General features: G+C 34.3%; 1 protein-coding gene across 2 annotated transcripts; it reads left to right on the top strand.

Annotated features, from left to right (window-relative positions):
- Positions 1–494: 494 nt before the first annotated feature.
- On the top strand, positions 495–16408 carry LOC138327579 (post-GPI attachment to proteins factor 2-like). Of its 2 annotated transcripts, none has more exons than XR_011209067.1 (6): positions 495–671; positions 3884–4142; positions 4862–4977; positions 8942–9050; positions 12419–15387; positions 15420–16408. XR_011209067.1 is itself a non-coding variant. In XM_069273773.1 (6 exons), exons 1-5 carry the CDS (start codon positions 519–521, stop codon positions 10317–10319), a joined length of 783 nt encoding a protein of 260 aa, XP_069129874.1. In that variant the 5' UTR covers positions 495–518; the 3' UTR covers positions 10320–10337; positions 12419–12557. The 2 variants fall into 2 exon arrangements, 1 of the variants encoding a protein (XP_069129874.1); XM_069273773.1 differs by lacking the exon at positions 15420–16408 and adding an exon at positions 10174–10337 and having other exon boundaries at positions 12419–12557.
- Positions 16409–21427: the final 5019 nt, after the last annotated feature.

Raw genomic sequence — 21427 nt, 5'->3', positions numbered from 1 at the left:
ATCATCCCCGTACTCCACGGCTTCCGATCACTTACGATCTCTACACAATGATGGGCTTACGCCTGTATACAAAAGGATCTGGAAATGAGGACCTGTTAGATATCCACTGTAGTGAATCCTCGCAACCCTAAGAATTCTTGACCCCAATTTTGTTGATATGCAATGTACATATTCATTTTTCAATGTGTAACGTTAGGCCTACATAAATGTAGCCTACATTTAATTACCTGTTATTAATTCATGAAAAGCCGTTCATATAAAAAAGGGAGATAATTTAACGCGTTAGCATTTCAACGCGTTGAATTATTTCGTTTCTGATCATGACATGGTCGGACGGTCTTTCATAAGAATTAGTCTACATCAAAATCAATACCATAAATGAAAGTGTACATAGGCTAAGTATAACCAATTCCCGTGTCCCTGTGGACCTTACTAATCTCCATCACTCGGACGCTCTTCGTCAAGGGTCTATGCAAGCGTGTTGGTAACGCCGACACACCGTTTTCAATGAGTGCGATATGTCGGCTCCGACAGTAAATAAAGTGTTTTTCCAGGTGCATTTCGCTGTTTTGGGGAAGATCGTACTATCTTTACCGTTGTTTGGATTTGCTTTCTGCGTAATTTGGTCTCTGATCAACAATTTCGAGTCGTCGACAGCCACTCACTGTAGGGTAAGTTCAAGTTGTCGTTGACACATTGGACACGACATACTAAATTATTTAGTTAATTAAGGTCTTGTTGCTATTCTAACATTTTGTGATTCTAGCATTGCATTAACAATTATGTGTAACTTGGTGTCGTATTTATAAAATATAGATTGACTCGAAGACGCGATAATATACTATCACTATCAAAATAGTGATCAGAAATACTTTAAAAAAGATTTGTTAGCTTTACGGTATTTTTTCGGTCATGCCACCACTGGTAGAAGGTATAATACAAATAGGTTTAGTAATGTGAATATTATTCAGTAACTTGATCAGCCGAACGATTGGGGTCTAAAGAAGATATGATAGTGGATATGTGTCCCTATACTCCCATCTTGATATAAATGTAATGATTTCTTTGGTACAATGCAGCTAAAGACTTCATTTAAAGGTACTGAACGCATTACATGTAATTATAAATATAAACATTTAAACAGTTAAAGAGGATTATAGCATTAGAGTTGTGTTATATACCTGAATGAGTCTAACCAATTTACAAAATATGTTACAATGTGTAGGCCTATTAAAATATATATACATGTATGCTGTGGGTTTCTCTTTGTCGATCCACAGGGCCATGTATAGTTTCTATATAAAAAAAATAGCCAGAAATACATGGGCCATGTATAGTTTCTATATAAAAAAAAAATAGCCAGAAATACATATGAAATTTTATATGTATTTCTGGCTATTTTTTTATATAGAAACTATACATGGCCCTGTGGTCGATCCGACTCGGACTACATGTACAGTGTACACATGTATATATGAAATATGTCTATGAGTTGTGAGCGTTTTTATTTATCCAAACAACATTTGATAACGTTGCCATTTTCTTCTTTGTCTATGGTAAAATGACATTTTAAAAATTGCATGCCTACAATTAGATTTGATTTCTGGATAAATGATTTATATGGTACAGAAAATATTTTGGGTGATTTACATAGGGTGCAAAAATAGTTCTTAGTCAGTACACAATTTTTGTTTTAGTTTGAATGCAAAATGATGTTATAAATAACAATTGAAAATATGTTAAATAACTTAGAATATATATACATGTACATGTAAAGCATTTTTTTTCACTTGGGTATTGTATTGACTGCATAAACTATACATATTTGTCTTGTCAATTATTATGTAATTATTGTCTGGTGGATCCTACTCAGTATAGGTCTATACAGGCATGTATCTACTGAAAATTAAAAAAAAATATCTAAAGGAGTCATACAAATTGAAAGGATAATTACTATCATCTATGCTCCTAGAGTTTATGAGGATTCCAGCAACATGGTATAAAGGATTAATGTGCATGCACATGTAGAATCATTCACCAGTGTATCTAGTATTTGATAATTACTGCCTAGATATATTGTTTGACAACCCTTAAGGTTATCCTAGCTAGGCCAAACAAAAATTATATGCATGTTTCAGGTTACATGACTGAACAAATAGGGTTGGCCACCCGGTCAGGATTTTTTTTTTATTTTATTTTCTTAGGAGGGGTGGGGGAGGGGTTAAGTTGCTTTATTACTACATTACGAAGTAATTTGTCTTTCAGGCTTTAGGCTGGCTAGAAGTCTTTTATTTCTCATTACCATAATTGAACTTTATCTGGATAAACTTAAAGCAAGTGTAAAAATCTAAGTTGAAAACTTCGCACACTACATTTTTGTTTTGAAAAAGTGTGATAAAATAGCTATGGTCGGAAGGAAAAAAACTAGGGTAGGTAGGGGTACCTAAATCATATATATATTTTTTTTGGCCCTATTGAGTTGATGTAAAAATTATCTTTTGTATGACAGTGCGGACAACATACACTGGTATATAAAATGTACATAACCACAAACAAAAGTGTGATAATATGTTGTATTAATTCAACTCCATGTAATATCTAACAATTAAGATTATGCATGCAGAGATACAAGTACACGATACATGCACAATATGCAAAATAATTAAAATACAGGTTGATTTGGCAAAAGATAAACTGTACTTAAATTAACATCAGTACAAGTATTATTTTATTTCCTATGGACTTGCCTGAACATTTAAAGATCATTAATGCAAAACAAGTTAATTAGTGCACAAAATACATGAACAGTATACTGCTGATCATGCAGCTTCCAGCTTTTATATCATTTAGCTGATTACCATTTAATACGATCGATCATTGCACAGCTGCATATAGGCTCAGTGTCGTTTGTGCATGTCAGTATACATTGTAGTTTTATCATATAACTAGTACATGCATCCTTTTATAAATAAATATTAATTATGTTCATGATATAATGAAATATTCTTTACAATATTGCTGAAACACTAGACTTGGACTCAGGAGCACTTACAAAATGTATTCAGTATATATATAACTATGTTTACATAATACAGTTGCTAAGGGTCCTTTTCTCAATTTAAAATGACAAATTGTCATTTAATAACACCACCAGATTTTACCTTATTTTTCTTCAATTTGAAGAGCTTTTTCATCAAGGAATTATTTTTTACCATAATGCTACATGTACACATGTGTGCAGTCTTTGACAACGGAACATGTTTATGTATTTTATAATTTTTCAGGTAGCTAGCTTATTTCAGTTATTTACCTCCCCTTGGTCTCATTAGATGTATATTATATATAATTTAGCATGTAAATTAACGTTATGCTAATGAAAACACGATAAAGGTGCCTTATCATTACTAGCAAGAATATGTATTGATAAAAGTACAGTGTTACAGCAGTTAATGTAGAGATTTCTAAGGTGAGTCCAGAAGACTAATTTTCAAATTTTGATGAGTCGCAGTACAAAGAAATATAGAGGATTCTTAAAATTTTGGCGAGTCCCACTTGAAATGATGAGCCCAGGACTCATTTACTGTAGGGGAGTCCCGTAAATCAATGAGTGTACATATAGTGTAGATTGTTACAGATGTAAGACTCTGTTGATACTTCTTGTTACAAATATGGGGAATCAAAAACAAACTAGTAGATGTACTTTGTATAAGATGGAAATTGATATTATTTTTATGCATGCAAAGGGTTTTTCAAATGACATCATTTTTATATTCTTTATTCATGATTTTTGATAATTTGATCATTTATTTTCAAACAATGTATTACCAAGGTATACTAATTTAACTAATCCATGTAGTATGTATGTGACAATGGTATGTTTCAGGTACCTAATTACCTCCCTTCCATCTCGTCAGCCATTGGAGGGTACACACCCCAGAGATACGTTTGGAGGATATGTATAGCTCTCCACTGTTCACCACGACTGCTAATTGCCATCGCCTACTACAACTTTCATACACAAGTCCATGTAGGACTAAAGAACAATAGATACCAATCTCTTTCAGCTCTAGCAAGTCTACTTCATATCCTGGAAAACCTGGCCCTTGTAGGCTTGTCTTTCATCTCCTCTTCTGAAAATCATGGTAAGTTACCACTATGAACTGAAAAACAACAAAATTTTGTGGTACATGTAAGTTTTACCTGAAATTTGAGGTGAATTACTGTGAGATAAATTGACTGATTTATTGTAAGCACCAATAGCTGACCTTGACCTACTGTCTAAATAATGATCTTGACATTAGTATATTGAATTCAACATTAATTTTTCTTGTGTCAGTGTGTCCATACGAGATGTATTTTCTGGGCCGTAAGTCCAAAACTGATCAATTTTAATGAGCTCCTTGACACATATTTTTTGTATATCATGTATCAGATTAGTGCCTTAGTGTACATTTTGCTATTTGGTATCTTCTATTTTACATTTTTTTTCTGATAACATGGACACTTAGTCAAAAACATCAAAAACATCAAATTACAGTTTCTTTTCGTTTCCGGCTATAACTTCCCCTACCGTTCATCTATAAAGTAGTTTCTGTTACTATAGAAACAAAATCTGATCTAGGGCAACATAATACTCTATCTTGGTAGGCAACCATGAGACACTCATTAGTTCTACATCAATAGATAGGCTAAACTGCAGGACAAGGGGGATCACCAGATGTTGCAATGCTTAGCGTCAATTTGTATTAGTATAGGTACCCACAATAATAATTTATTTTGTGAAGGAGAAATTATCATTGATATTGTGAAATGCAATTTTGATGGCGTCTGTTAGAACATTTGTATGACTTTGACTTTTCAGGTGTCCATGAGAAACTATTCATTACATTTATGGTATGTTCATTATTATATATGGTCTTGTCCTGCATACTCTTCAAGTGGGGTCGCACAGCTAATGGCGTCAACATGAGTAGTAAGGTAAGACTCATTCTACTTACAATTTGCTGTTTTGGATTTAATTAGTCTCCCTAAAGTTTACAGGTTCTAGTACATTTCTTACTTCTTATGCTAAAACAACTAATTTGTGAAAAGCAGAGAGAAAAATGAATTTATGAACTACTGAATGTGAGATATTAAATTTGTGATGAGTACATGGATTCAAGTTATTCAGCTGAAAATTATTTTGCCTATATGATAATGCTAATACAATTTTAGTCGGTAGTGGCAAACTATATTTAGTTTTGTGTTTTGATTGGCATAGTGTGATAAGACATTAAATTTATGGTAATTATAGCTTAGTGTTCTGATGTTAAGTTGATGGTGATTGGCTGATGTAAAATAGATGGTGATTGGTAGAGTGTTGTGAGATGTAGGGTTGGATCAATATATCGATATACCGATACTTATTGGTTTTCAGAAGCGTATCGAAGATCGATACGCAAACATGCTGTATGTATCGCTGTATCGTTTTAACAACTCATCCTACTGTTTTCATTATAGAAAGAGAAAATTACAAACAAAACTTATTCTAAAACATCATTCAAGTAAGAGCATTTCAATCTAAAGGAATTGTTTTAAGCATCTGTGTCACCTAGATGGATTAGAAATGTCTTTTCATAGCTAAGAATACGAATTGACAGAAATAAATCAACACAGTTGGTGAACCAAATCAAATGTTTGGTAGGTTTTTGCCAGGTTATAGAATGTTTTATCAAAATTTTCTTTTATCGTCACAATATTCAAAACACAATGGTCAACTGAATTTGAAAAAAAGAGGTCCAGTATATCGTCAATACGTATCGTGTGTTGTTTCAGTGTATTGTCAATACGTATCGTATCATTTTATACCTTCCAATACCCAGCCCTAGTGAGATGTTAAGTTGATGGTGATTGGTTGAGTGTTGTGAGATGTTAAGTTGATGGTGATTGGTTGAGTGTTGTGAGATGTTAAGTTGATGGTGATTGGTTGAGTGTTGTGAGATGTTAAGTTGATGGTGATTGGTTGAGTGTTGTGAGATGTTAAGTTGATGGTGATTGGTTGAGTGTTGTGAGATGTTAAGTTGATGGTGATTGGTTGAGTGTTTGAGATGTTTTAAAAGGTGATTATGTTTGGCTGAATGGTTTGAGATGTTAAGTTAATGGTGATTGTGTTGTAAGATGTTAAGTTGATGGTGATTGTGTTGTGAGATGTTAAGTTGATGGTGATTGGTTGAGTGTTGTGAGATGTTAAGTTGATGGTGATTGTGTTGTGAGATGTTAAGTTGATGGTGATTGTGTTGTGAGATGTTAAGTTGATGGTGATTGGTTGAGTGTTGTGAGATGTTAAGTTGATGGTGATTGTGTTGTGAGATGTTAAGTTGATGGTGATTGTGTTGTGAGATGTTAAGTTGATGGTGATTGTGTTGTGAGATGTTAAGTTAATGGTGATTGTGTTGTGAGATGTTAAGTTGATGGTGATTGGTTGAGTGTTGTGAGATGTTAAGTTAATGGTGATTGTGTTGTGAGATGTTAAGTTGATGGTGATTGGTTGAGTGTTGTGAGATGTTAAGTTGATGGTGATTGTGTTGTAAGATGTTAAGTTGATGGTGATTGGTTGAGTGTTTTGAGATGTTTTAAAAGGTGATTATGTTTGGCTGAATGGTTTGAGATGTTAAGTTAATGGTGATTGTGTTGTGAGATGTTAAGTTGATGGTGATTGTGTTGTGAGATGTTAAGTTGATGGTGATTGTGTTGTGAGATGTTAAGTTGATGGTGATTGTGTTGTGAGATGTTAAGTTAATGGTGATTGTGTTGTGAGATGTTAAGTTGATGGTGATTGACTGATTGTTTTAAGATGTTAGGTTCGTGATAATTGACTGATTGGTTTTGAGATGTTAGATTGATGATAATTTTACGAGTGTTTTTGGTTTTGAGATGTTAAAATGATGAGGATTTTTTTAGTGTTTTAAGATGTTAGGTACATGTAGATGGTGATTAGTTGAGTGTTTTGAGATGTTAGGTACATGTAGATAGTGTTAAGTTGAGTGTTTTGAGATGTTAGGTACATGTAGATGGTGATTAGTTGAGTGTTTTGAGATGTTAGGTACATGTAGATGGTGATTAGTTGAGTGTTTTGAGATGTTAGGTACATGTAGATGGTGATTAGTTGAGTGTTTTGAGATGTTACGTACATGTAGATGGTGATTAGTTGAGTGTTTTGAGATGTTACGTACATGTAGATGGTGATTTAGTTGAGTGTTTTGAGATGTTAGGTACATGTAGATGGTGATTAGTTGAGTGTTTTGAGATGTTAGGTACATGTAGATAGTGAGTGTTTTGAGATGTTAGGTACATGTAGATGGTGATTAGTTGAGATGTTTTGAGATGTTAGGTACATGTAGATGGGTGATTAGTTGAGTGTTTTGAGATGTTAGGTACATGTAGATGGTGATTAGTTGAGTGTTTTGAGATGTTAGGTACATGTAGATGGTGATGATTAGTTGAGTGTTTTAGATGTTAGGTACATGTAGATGAGTGATTAAGTTGAGTGTTTTGAGATGTTAGGTACATGTAGATGGTGATTAGTTGAGTGTTTTGAGATGTTAGGTACATGTAGATGGTGATTAGTTGAGTGTTTTGAGATGTTAGGTACATGTAGATGGTGATTAGTTGAGTGTTTTGAGATGTTAGGGTTAGGTACATGTAGATGGTGATTAGTTGAGTGTTTTGAGATGTTAGGTACATGTAGATGGTGATTAGTTGAGTGTTTTGAGATGTTAGGTACATGTAGATGGTGATTAGTTGAGTGTTTTGAGATGTTAGGTACATGTAGATGGTGATTAGTTGAGTGTTGTCAGTCGTTAACTTGATATGTTGATGGTAAGAAGCTCAATGTCTTATGGTGTTACATTAATGGTGATTGGCTTAATGTTATGAGATGTTAATTTGGCAAGGATTAACTGGGTATTGTGGGATGTTAAGTTGGCAAGGATTGACTGGGTATTGTGGGATGTTAAGTTGGCAAGGATTGACTGGGTATTGTGGGATGTTAAGTTGGCAAGGATTGACTGGGTATTGTGGGATGTTAAGTTGGCAAGGATTGACTGGGTATTGTGGGATGTTAAGTTGGCAAGGATTGACTGGGTATTGTGGGATGTTAAGTTGGCAAGGATTGACTGGGTATTGTGGGATGTTAAGTTGGCAAGGATTGACTGGGTATTGTGGGATGTTAAGTTGGCAAGGATTGACTGGATATTGTGGGATGTTAAGTTGGCAAGGATTGACTGGATATTGTGGGATGTTAATTTGGCAAGGATTGACTGGATATTGTGGGATGTTAAGTTGGCAAGGATTGACTGGGTATTGTGTGATGTTAAGTTGGCAAGGATTGACTGGATATTGTGGGATGTTAAGTTGGCAAGGATTGACTGGATATTGTGGGATGTTAAGTTGGCAAGGATTGACTGGGTATTGTGTGATGTTAAGTTGGCAAGGATTGACTGGATATTGTGGGATGTTAAGTTGGCAAGGATTGACTGGGTATTGTGGGATGTTAAGTTGGCAAGGATTGACTGGGTATTGTGGGATGTTAAGTTGGCAAGGATTGACTGGGTATTGTGTGATGTTAAGTTGGCAAGGATTGACTGGATATTGTGGGATGTTAAGTTGGCAAGGATTGACTGGGTATTGTGGGATGTTAAGTTGGCAAGGATTGACTGGGTATTGTGGGATGTTAAGTTGGCAAGGATTGACTGGGTATTGTGGGATGTTAAGTTGGCAAGGATTGACTGGGTATTGTGGGATGTTAAATTGGCAAGGATTGACTGGGTATTGTGTGATGTTAAGTTGGCAAGGATTGACTGGATATTGTGGGATGTTAAGGCAATGACAATTCACTTGGTGTGATAGCATGCGTTTTCACATGATTGTAATTATATAATAACTTTATATTATTCCTTGACAGGAGCGGACGTCACTGAACTACAAAGTTGGTCTGTTCCTGTTTAACATCACATCATTCTTAGTAGCTGTTTACCTCTTCTTCAGACATAATGCATACTGTGAGCCAGGCAGTAAGTAACCGTCTCTACTATAAAATCTAGAACCAGTTGTCTCCCCTTTATGTTGAGTTATATAAGATATGTAGTCCTAGATCTGGTATGATTATCTTTTTAGCTCACCTGGCCCGAAGGGCTGGTGAGCTTATGTCATGGTGCGGCGTCTGTCGTCCGTCCGTCGTCCGTCCGCCGTCCGTCCGTCCGCTTGTCAACATTTTCTTTAAATCGCTACTAGTCATAGAGTTCTGCATGGAATGTAACCAAATTTGGCCAGAAACATCCTTTGGGGAAGGGGAACAGAGCTTGTATAAATTTTGGCTCTGACTCCCCGGGGGCAGGAGGGGCGGGGCCCAATAGGGGAAATATAGGTAAATCTTTAAAATCGCTACTTGTCATAAAGTTCTGCATGGAATGTTACCAAATTTAGCCCGAAACAGTGAGGGGTGTGCCCAATAGGGTAAGTAGAGATAAATATTCAATTTTCCTTCAGGAAAGAACAATGAACCTGTATTCAGAACATTATTTGACATTGCAACCAGGTGAGCGATACAGGCTCTCTGGGCCTCTTGTATAAACAGCCCTTGTGAACGAATGGCTTTATCTGCATGTTTTATTTGCATGTTTGCTTGATGGAAAATACAGGTGTATGTATTGTAATTAGTCATACCATATAGTTTTTCCTACTTTGGGAATGAGCATATAGAACAACAACTTTTCTTATTACAATACTAAAAAGCTGGTTGTTTTCACGAGTCAATGATTTTGCCATTTGCTCTTAAAATGGGTAAAAATGAATAGATTTTAAAAGGAATATGACTATATGAGTAGTTATAGTTTACATTTGTTCTTACTAAGAATTCATTATTTTTGCATGAGTTTGTAGAAATGCGATTATGCCATTGTCCGCGAAATTGTGAAAATAAACTGCTGCCAAAACTTCCAGCTATAGGGTATACTAAAAACAAATGGGCACCAGAATGAGTATTAGCATGGGGAAATGTAATAGTAACTTATCATCTGTATGAAAAGTTTGGCCTTTGGCATAGTGTAGAAATGCTACAATCCTTTCATAATCCCAATTTTCCGCCTGAACTCGTTTGACCTTGTTTGACCTTGCATGACCTGCATTGTGTTTCAGTATACACATGGTTTGCCCTGTGCGAATACTTGACCGTCCTATCCAATATAGCCTTCCATAGTACCGCTATTTGGGACTTTCGTCAATTATGCGTTTATTTTGGTTCCAATGGTCTGGAAATAGCAAGAGCAACTAAATCTACGTAGCACACTTTTTGTTAAACGGTTTGTATTCTTAGTTTTTATCATTTTCCTCTTACCCAAACATATTTTTTCATTTCTTACATAAGCCATTTTACTTGTTGTTTTGGGCATGCATGGTTTCCTGCTTTAGTTTAAAGAAAATATCTTTGATATGCATCACGTTTCGATCCGTTAATGCTATCACATTGTGAAGATCCTCGTTTTATAGGGAATAAAAATATTTATTTTTCTCTTCACTATAACTAGAAGGAACTCTGAAAGTGTGCTCACAAAGTGTCAAGAGCAAAATCAACCAATTAATAAAGCCAAATGGATAAATTAATCAAAGATACTGAGTCATTGCTTGTGAAAAAACAAACGTATTTTTACTTTTATGTATTATTAAAAAAAAGAGAATATATTTGCTTCTTTCGCCTCTTACCTATACTTTGCATTATGATATCTGATTCACGGTTGAAAGATGATATCATATTTTTTAAAGGTTCAAAATATTGCATCGTCGAATCCTTTAAGCTGCATTCAGATTTCGTTATTGTTCAAATACGTAATATTATTAATATTGATATGTATGTAATTAATATTCAATATTTACATTTCCGTTTTCTCTTTGCTATATAACCTTACCAACTGCGAAATCGTTTACACTTGCGTAAACGCAGTGGTTGCCGCGCGCGAGAATACACACACCGGAACACTGACTTCCGCAAGTAGTGTGAATGCGCATTCGGTTAGGCCTTTAGTTTCTGTATGAAACATCTTCAATAGATTGCATGTATGAATGATATGTAAATCTTAAATTATATATCAGCAAATAAAAAATTAACAAATATTGTGTAAATGGGATGAAAAAAAGATAAAGTCAATGTGGAACTATATTTTGTGTACTCTCTGAATTTGACAACTTTCCCCGCCAAATTGAAGCCAGCTGTTCCGGGATTCCATCAATTGACGGGCTGTTCCAACGATCGTATAACATTGGAAAAACGGAGTTTTATTTTATTTGAACACTTAATTTGAATGAAATGGTCGATCGAAATGTAAATATAAGGAATGATTTTTATTGTTTGTTGTTTACTGGTGTGTAAACTGCATTTTTTGTACAGATATTTCAACATGACGCACTGATGCGCGTCATTTAAAATATCTGTACAAAAAATGCAGTTTACACACCAGTAAACAACAAACAATAAAAATCGTTCCTTAATTATTCCACTAACTATCGTCCAATTGTTAGCTTGTCATTACTTCTGCTTAATGCTGTTTAATTTTCTGTACATTTTCTTTTCCGTATTTACATATTACAAGATTATCTGCCCTTGCGAGTAGGTATTGATGGTGACGTCATGTGTTTGCGAGAGTAACTACTTGCTTTTCAGTGAAAACGATGTGATATTTGCTCACAAAATAATGACCTCACAAACGATACATTTCCACAAGGGAGGTAACTCTGTAATGTGCAAAGACAGAATATTATCAGTTGTGTATGATGGCCTGGAGAGTATACCAATTTCCTTAGTATTATAGTACGTATACTAGTACTGTGCTATTGCTAAATAGTTTTTCCCTAAATGTTTTATTGTATAATGTATAACTGATCTTTAATCGTTTATATATGTGACTGTTTAATTAACACAATAACACATATGAAATAATATATTTTATTTTTGGTGCATGCGTAAACTACTTTATTCCATATAGGTCACAGTGCCATTTATTTTTTTCGGGACACAATTAATCTATTTTGATATTTTTATCTTGTAATAAAAATAAGCTCAAACTTTCCAATGGTGATTATGGTGTAAAGTAAGTAACTTTTGTAATTGGAGAAATATGTCGATCCGTCTGCTCTTGTTTTTGATAGAGAAAAAATACCATTCTTCCGCAGTGTGGATTATCATCTTCTAAGTGTCATATTTATTGCCCCTAAGTGTCATTACTTTGGTCTTTAACACACTAACAGTCAAATGCCAAAACTAAAATTTTATAGCTTTGCAATTGTTTTCAACGATGATGCGATATTTACGAGTCTAATATTCTTTTTTATCATTATCTTTTCAAATCATCTGTTGCTTCTTGTTATCAATTTACCTTTGTACTTTCAGTTTACAGCCATTTTGCACTAAGCGAGTATATGGTTGTAGTATCCAATATCCTGTTCCACGCCACCGCCATACTGGACTTCCGAAGTTTTGTTGTATCATTGGGTAATATTCATCGAATACAAGGAAACTCACCACACACATAGATACAGTACACGTCTTTTGTTAACGGGATATCGTGCAACTGTAGATCTGACAGGATCTTTCTGTAGAGGATCATATGGGTTGTGTCCATTTTACAATATAGAGATTTGTTACACTTGGTAAATCTATTTCAATTGGTAAACCTACTATGTTTTATACATAAAGTGTATTTATATATTTTTATTTATTTAAATGGTACCTGTCACCTGTATGTTTCTCTCATATCCCAAGCTGTGAAAAAATGACTGCCACCACATATTCTACACCTTGCATACCACCATGTTATGTTTTGCGACACCTTGCTAAAATGTGTTTATGATTTACCTAGCAGTGGATTCTGCGTTGTCTGAGTTATTAATGATCCAGTGACCGCAAGATTAAAATAGAGTTCTGTAGTAATGAGTATGTAGCTACATAATACGACCAGAGTTATGCAGTAATGAGTAAGTTGCTACATAATACGACCAGAGTTCTGTAGTAATGAGTGAGTGGCTACATAATACGACCAGAGTTCTGTAGTAATGAGTAAGTAGCTACATGTTACGACCAGAGTTCTGTAGTAATGAGTGAGTGGCTACATAATACGACCAGAGTTCTGTAGTTATGAGTAAGAAGCTACATAATACGACCAGAGTTCTGTAGTTATGAGTAAGTGGCTACATAATACGACCAGAGTTATGTAGTAATAAGTAAGTAGCTACATAATACGACCAGAGTTCTGTAGTAATGAGTAAGTAACTATATACATAGTACGACCAGAGTTCTGTAGTAATGAGTAAGTGACTACATAATACGACCAGAGTTCTGTAGTTATGAGTAAGAAGCTACATAATACGACCAGAGTTCTGTAGTTATGAGTAAGTGGCTACATAATACGACCAGAGTTCTGTAGTAATGAGTAAGTAGCTACATAATACGACCAGAGTTCTGTAGTAATGAGTAAGTAACTATATACATAGTACGACCAGAGTTCTGTAGTAATGAGTAAGTAACTATATACATAATACGACCAGAGTTCTGTAGTAATGAGTAAGCAACTATATACATAATACGACCAGAGTTCTGTAGTTATGGGTAAGTGGCTACATAATACGACCAGAGTTATGTAGTAATAAGCAAGTAGCTACATAATACGACCAGAGTTCTGTAGTAATGAGTAAGTAACTATATACATAATACGACCAGAGTTCTGTAGTAATGAGTGAGTGGCTACATAATACGACCAGAGTTCTGTAGTAATGAGTAAGTAGCTACATAATACGACCAGAGTTCTGTAGTAATGAGTAAGTAGCTACATATTACGACCAGAGTTCTGTAGTAATGAGTAAGTAGCTACATAATACGACCAGAGTTCTGTAGTAATGAGTAAGTAACTACATAATACGACCAGAGTTCTGTAGTAATAAGTAAGTGGCTACATAATACGACCAGAGTTCTGTAGTAATGAGTAAGTAACTATATACATAGTACGACCAGAGTTCTGTAGTAATGAGTAAGTAACTATATACATAATACGACTAGAGTTATGTAGTAATAAGTAAGTAGCTATATAATATGACCCGAGTTCTGTAGTAATGAGTAAGTAACTATATACATAGTACGACCAGAGTTCTGTGTAATGAGTAAGTGACTACATAATACGACCAGAGTTCTGTAGTTATGAGTAAGTAGCTACATAATACGACCAGAGTTCTGTAGTTATGAGTAAGTGGCTACATAATACGACCAGAGTTCTGTAGTAATGAGTGAGTGGCTACATAATACGACCAGAGTTCTGTAGTAATGAGTAAGTAGCTACATGTTACGACCAGAGTTCTGTAGTAATGAATAAGTGGCTACATAATACGACCAGAGTTCTGTAGTAATGAGTCAGTGGCTACATAATACGACCAGAGTTCTGTAGTATTGAGTAAGAAGCTACATATTACGACCAGAGTTCTGTAGTAATGAGTAAGTAGCTACATAATACGACCAGAGTTCTGTAGTTATGAGTAAGTGGCTACATAATACGACCAGAGTTCTGTAGTAATGAGTGAGTGGCTACATAATACGACCAGAGTTCTGTAGTTATGAGTATGTAGCTACATAATACGACCAGAGTTCTGTAGTAATGAGTAAGTGGCTACATAATACGACCAGAGTTCTGTAGTAATGAGTAAGTAGCTACATAATACGACCAGAGTTCTGTAGTAATGAGTAAGTGGCTACATAATACGACCAGAGTTCTGTAGTAATGAGTGAGTGGCTACATAATACGACCAGAGTTCTGTAGTTATGAGTAAGTAGCTACATAATACGACCAGAGTTCTGTAGTAATGAGTAAGTAGCTACATAATACGACCAGAGTTCTGTAGTAATGAGTGAGTGGCTACATAATACGACCAGAGTTCTGTAGTAATGAGTAAGTAGCTACATAATACGACCAGAGTTCTGTAGTAATAAGTAAGTGGCTACGTAGTACGACCGTTTATTCTTTTTTTAAAACTTTTTATGAAAGAAATCACTCAACTTATTGACCATCCTTCTCCAATTTTAACACATCGTCAAAGATTAACTCAACGAGAATATCATATTTGTGAATTTATCTCACGCTGAATGCCAACCATGTCAAGGTCTAAACAACAGCTCATCTTGCCATTAGTATTTGCAATTTGAAATATCAATTAATTTATTGTAGTTATGTATTTCAGTTTAATGATTATATTTTTCTCTGTCTTTATTTCACATTTTCTAGCAAAATTAAAAATATACAAACCAATAGCAATACGAGACAGGAATTATTTTACAAGAATTATATAAGAATAATGGGCGAGTAATTTATGATTTAGGTCAAAATTGATAGCCTTAATTTATGATTTAGGTCAAAATTGATAGCCTTGTAATAACTAAGTACTTTAACAGGATATGTACTCGGGATTCTGGAGGACTCTAATAATGATTAAGTATGATTATAAAGAATATATATATGTATTATATATAATACATAAAATGTGTGTGAAGTATACTCAAGAGTTTTATATTTACTTTTACCGTAAATATTACAAATAACTTTATGTTGTGTATTAGATTCTATACCGAGATTTTTAATTTTGTTACTAGATAGTACAACATGTATTAGGAGTGGTTAAAGGCCCACAACTTTTCCAAAAGCAAAACAAAATCTTAAAAACAATAATAACAAACGAAAAATTTATATTGATGGCCTAAGCTAAGGTTAAAACACCAAACATATTTACAGTGAAGATTCATATCGCTGTACATATGATAATACGACCCGCTTTATGAAAATTAACCTTTTATTTATTTTCATTAAAGTGTTTAGGAATTGATAATAAGTGTTTTATTAACGTAAAGTTAGTAACTTTTGCGACTCTACAAAATTATCAATCTCGTTTTACATTCCATTTTAAAAATCAAAGCCGTTTCGGAAAGGTAGTGTGCCTTAAAGGTGGTAAGAATGTAACCCGTAGCATTTACACGAGTTAGTTGTAGAAACGTTTATAATTTTTTTTAATCAAAACCATATTTGAAATTATTCGTTATTAATCAACTTATGTTATGAAACATGTATTTATATAATGTTATTAAATCAAATATGAAAATATACCGCCGGTAGGTAATACTGTATTAAATAATGCTTGTTCCTTTTTTATTGATTAAAAAAGGACCAAATAATAATTTTGAACACATAATAATTTTGTTTGCTTCTGTTCAAAATTATCATCCACTTCGTTCTGACGAAACAAAGATTAAAGTTTATCATTAACAATTTTAACATCAGAACACGTATACTAATGGTTCTAGGTTATAACACCAGAACACGTATACTAATGGTCTAGGTTATAAACACCAGAACACGTATACTAATGGCCTAGGTTATAACACCAGAACACGTATACTAATGGTCTAAGTTATAACACCAGAACACGTATACTAATGGTCTAAGTTATAACACCAGAACACGTATACTAATGGTCTAAGTTATAACACCAGAACACGTATACTAATGGCCTAAGTTATAACACCAGAACACGTATACTAATGGTCTAAGTTATAACACCAGAACACGTATACTAATGGCGTAAGTTATAACACCAGAACACGTATACTAATGGCCTAAGTTATAACACCAGAACACGTATACTAATGGTCTAAGTTATAACACCAGAACACGTATACTAATGGCCTAAGTTATAACACCAGAACACGTATACTAATGGTCTAAGTTATAACACCAGAACACGTATACTAATGGCCTAAGTTATAACACCAGAACACGTATACTAATGGTCTAAGTTATAACACCAGAACACGTATACTAATGGTCTAAGTTATAACACCAGGACACGTATACTAATGAACCTAAGTTATAACACCAGAACACGTATACTAATGGTCTAAGTTATAACACCAGAACACGTATTACTAATGGTCTAGGTTATAACACCAGGGACACGTATACTAATGACCTAAGTTATAACACCAGAACACGTATACTAATGGTCTAAGTTATAACACCAGAACACGTATACTAATGGTCTAAGTTATAACACCAGAACACGTATACTAATGGTCTAAGTTATAACACCAGAACACGTATACTAATGGTCTAAGTTATAACACCAGAACACGTATACTAATGGTCTAGGTTATAACACCAGAACACGTATAAGTTATAACACCAGAACACGTATACTAATGGTCTAGGTTATAACACCAGAACACGTATACTAATGGTCTAAGTTATAACACCAGAACACGTATACTAATGGTCTAAGTTATAACACCAGAACACGTATACTAATGGCCTAAGTTATAACACCAGAACACGTATACTAATGGCCTAAGTTATAACACCAAGAAGTATACAATGGCGTAAGTTATAACACCAGGGACACGTATACTAATGGTCTAAGTTATAACACCAGAAACACGTTATACTAATGGTCCTAAGTTATAACACCAGACACGTATACTAATGGCCTAAGTTATAACACCAGAAAGAACACGTATACTAATGGTCCTAAGTTATAACACCAGAACCAGGTTTAAGTTATAACACCAGAACACGTATACTAAGTTATAACCAGGAACACGTATACTAATGGCCTAAGTTATAACACCAGAACACGTATACTAATGGTCTAAGTTATAACACCAGGACACGTTTATCTAATGTTATAACACCAGAACACGTATACTAATGGCCTAAGTTATAACACCAGAACACGTATACTAATGGTCTAAGTTATAACACCAGAACACGTATACTAATGGCCTAAGTTATAACACCAGGACACGTATACTAATGGTCTAAGTTATAACAACAGGACACGTATACTAATGGCGTAAGTTATAACACCAGGACACGTAATACAAATGGCCCTAAGTTATAACACCAGAACACGTATACTAATGACCTAAGTTATAAAACCAGGACACGTAAATACTAATGGTCTAAAGTTAAACAACAGGACACGCATACTAAATGGTCTAAGGTTATAACAACAGGAACACGTATACTAATGGCCCTAAGTTATAACACCAGAACACGTATACTAATGGCCTAAGTTATAACACCAGAACACGTATACATACTATTGGTCCTAAGTTATAATACAGGACACGTATACTAATGGTCTAACTAAATTTATAACTTGGTTTTAGGACACGTATACTAATGGCGTAAGAGTTATAACACCTGAACACGTATACAAATGGTCCTAAGTTATAACACCAGAAACACGTATACTAATGGTCTTAATTATAAACACCAGGACACGTATACTAATTGCGTTAAAGTTATAACACCAGGACACGTCATACAAATGGCCTAAGTTATAATACCAGGGACACGTATACTAATGGCCTAAATCGTCTATAACACACAGAACACGTATACTAATGGCCCTAAGTTTATATAACACCAGAACACGTATACTAAATGGTATCTAAAGTTATAACAAACACCAAGAACACGTTATATGGTCTAATGGTCTAAGTTTGGCTAACACCCGGTAAGTATACACACCATACTAATGGTCCTAAGTTATAACACCAGAACACGTATACTAATGGTCTGTAATGTATAACACCAGGCCACTTATACTAATGGCCTAATGTTATAACACCAGAGGACAGCGTATACTAATGGCTACTAAGTTATCACACGAGAACACGTATACTAATGGCGTAAGTTATCACACGAGAACACGTATACTAATGGTCTTATGTATAACACCAGGACACGTATACTAATGGTCTTATGTATAACACCAGGACACGTATACTAATGGCCTAAGTTATAACACCAGAACACGTATACTAATGATCTAAGTTATAACACCCAGAACACGTATCTTAAGTGTATTATAACACCAGAATCACACTTATACTTAATGGTCGTAAGTTATAACACACCAGACACGTATACTAATGGTCTAAGTTATACACATCAGGACACGTATACTAATGGCCTAAGTAAGGTTTATAACACACCAGGACACGTATACATCCAAATGGCCTAAGTTATAACACCAGAACACGTATACTAATTGTCTAAGTTATAACACCAGAACACGTATACTAATGGTCTAAGTTATAACAACAGGACACGTATACTAATGGCGTAAGTTATAACAACAGGACACGTATACAAATGGCCTAAGTTATAACACCAGAACACGTATACTAATGGCCTAAGTTATAACACCAGAACACGTATACTAATGGCCTAAGTTATAACACCAGAACACGTATACTAATGGTCTAAGTTATAACACCAGAACACGTATACTAATGACCTAAGTTATAACACCAGAACACGTATACTAATTGTCTAAGTTATAACACCAGAACACGTATACTAATGGTCTAAGTTATAACACCAGAACACGTATACTAATGGTCTTAGTTATAACACCAGAACACGTATACTAATGGTCTAAGTTATAACACCAGGACATGTATACTAATGGTCTTAGTTATAACACCAGAACACCTATACTAATATGGTCTAAGTTATAGCACCAGAACACGTATTCCAATGGACTAAGTTGTAACACCACAAATGCAATAATCCCTGTGTAAATTGATCCTTGTTAACAATATGAGTTCATTCTGATATCTTGCCGCGTGGATTAGTGATGTTCAACTATTAAGTGACAATTAGGAAGATGCAGGAAACATAAAACCACCTGCGTTTGAAATTAAAAAAAAACCATTTATTTTGTTTAATATACAATTGTTCAAGAAGTGATAAAAAGTGCGCTATTAACGATAAGTTAAAAACTATAGCTTATTAACATTATCAAATCGCGTTAAAGTTAAATTTTGAAAATCAAAAACAGTTTGAAGTATTTAAAAGATCATTTATCGTATGTGATCACGAAGGAGATAAATATCAAACAATACTTAAATGTTTTAATGAAAAACATAAACTAAAAACATTTGACATTATCGACCCCAATGGTAAGATATACCGCATCTCTCCTAATGTAGAACATAGAGTAAAACGCAGGACAGTATGATAGAACAGAAACAGTTCAATCGCTAAAATATTAGGTTAATTTACTTACAAAGGTGAAATATTAGAAGTGTACAAATATGCAGGAAGGGTGCCGAAACATTCTGAATGTACTTGGGACATTCGTAAGGTATAAAAGATGAACGGATTTTTTGATAGTTTTGAAGTACTTATTATAATAAATGTTTTTTATTCTTCAGATATATACCAGAACCAGATTAAGTATTTAGATTTAGATACAACCTTGTTGTACGTATTTTTATAGATAACATAATTATAGGATGGAGTTATATTTGTACTTGGTTTTAAAGAAAACATATTTCTGTAATGTATGATTACATATTGAAGGCAATATTGATATGGATGTATATTTTACGACTGTCGATTTTAACACTGCGCCATGTTAATACATGTTTTATTAACCTATGTGTTTGGCTATTGGATTTATATTGTCAATGTTAATATTAAGTGAATTTTAAATATTTATGTTAATGTTGTTACATTGATTATGCCCGTCTTTGTTTTTTTTAATTCGCAAACGCATTGAAAACAACAGTTTAAAGGTAGCAACAGACAAAGTATTTGGAGAGGAACGCTATTCCTACATATATATATATGATGAGAGGCTACAACTTCATAAAGTGACAATGTACGTACGGGGTCGTTATTTCAAGTTTATTTTCCATTTGTCACCCAAAGAAACCCTTTTATCCTGAGACAAGACCGTTGCTTTAAGATGAACCAAATTTTCATGAATAAAAAATAATAAATATTTTTTTTATTGACTTTACATTATGTCAAAAGGAAAAACACCGATTTTGTACACTAAAGTCACATATGAAGAACGTTTGGACGTTTTACACGACATAAACTGGCCACCAGTGATTAGAATATTAAAACATCACTAAAAGTTGACTTGATAATAATTGTATCTTCGCACAATGTCTGATTCCAACATTTCAAAACCAGTTAGGTGATTATCGAGTTATACACCACGGTGCTTCTTAATAAGACACAAAACACACAGCTCCATAATCGACAACAGATGGAAGGTTATGATCTAGTCGACGAACACAAAAGTTATGTCGTTACGAGTTGTACAGCCGGGTTGACACGTTAACACAAAAGTTATGTCGACGAGTTATACACAAAAGCCGGGTTGACACACTTAACACAAAAGTTATGTCGAGGAGTTATACAGCCGGGTTGACACGTCAACACAAAAGTTATGTCGACGAGTTATACAGCCGGGTTGAACGTCAACACAACACATCAACACAAAAGTTATGTCGACGAGTTATACAGCCGGGTTGACACATCAACACAAAAGTTATGTCGAGGAG

The sequence above is a fragment of the Argopecten irradians genome, chromosome 7 (genome assembly GCF_041381155.1).
Source record: "Argopecten irradians isolate NY chromosome 7, Ai_NY, whole genome shotgun sequence".
Lineage (NCBI taxonomy): Eukaryota > Metazoa > Mollusca > Bivalvia > Pectinida > Pectinidae > Argopecten > Argopecten irradians.
Note: the sequence above shows the minus strand (reverse complement) of the source record. Positions and strands in the feature narration are given on the sequence as shown.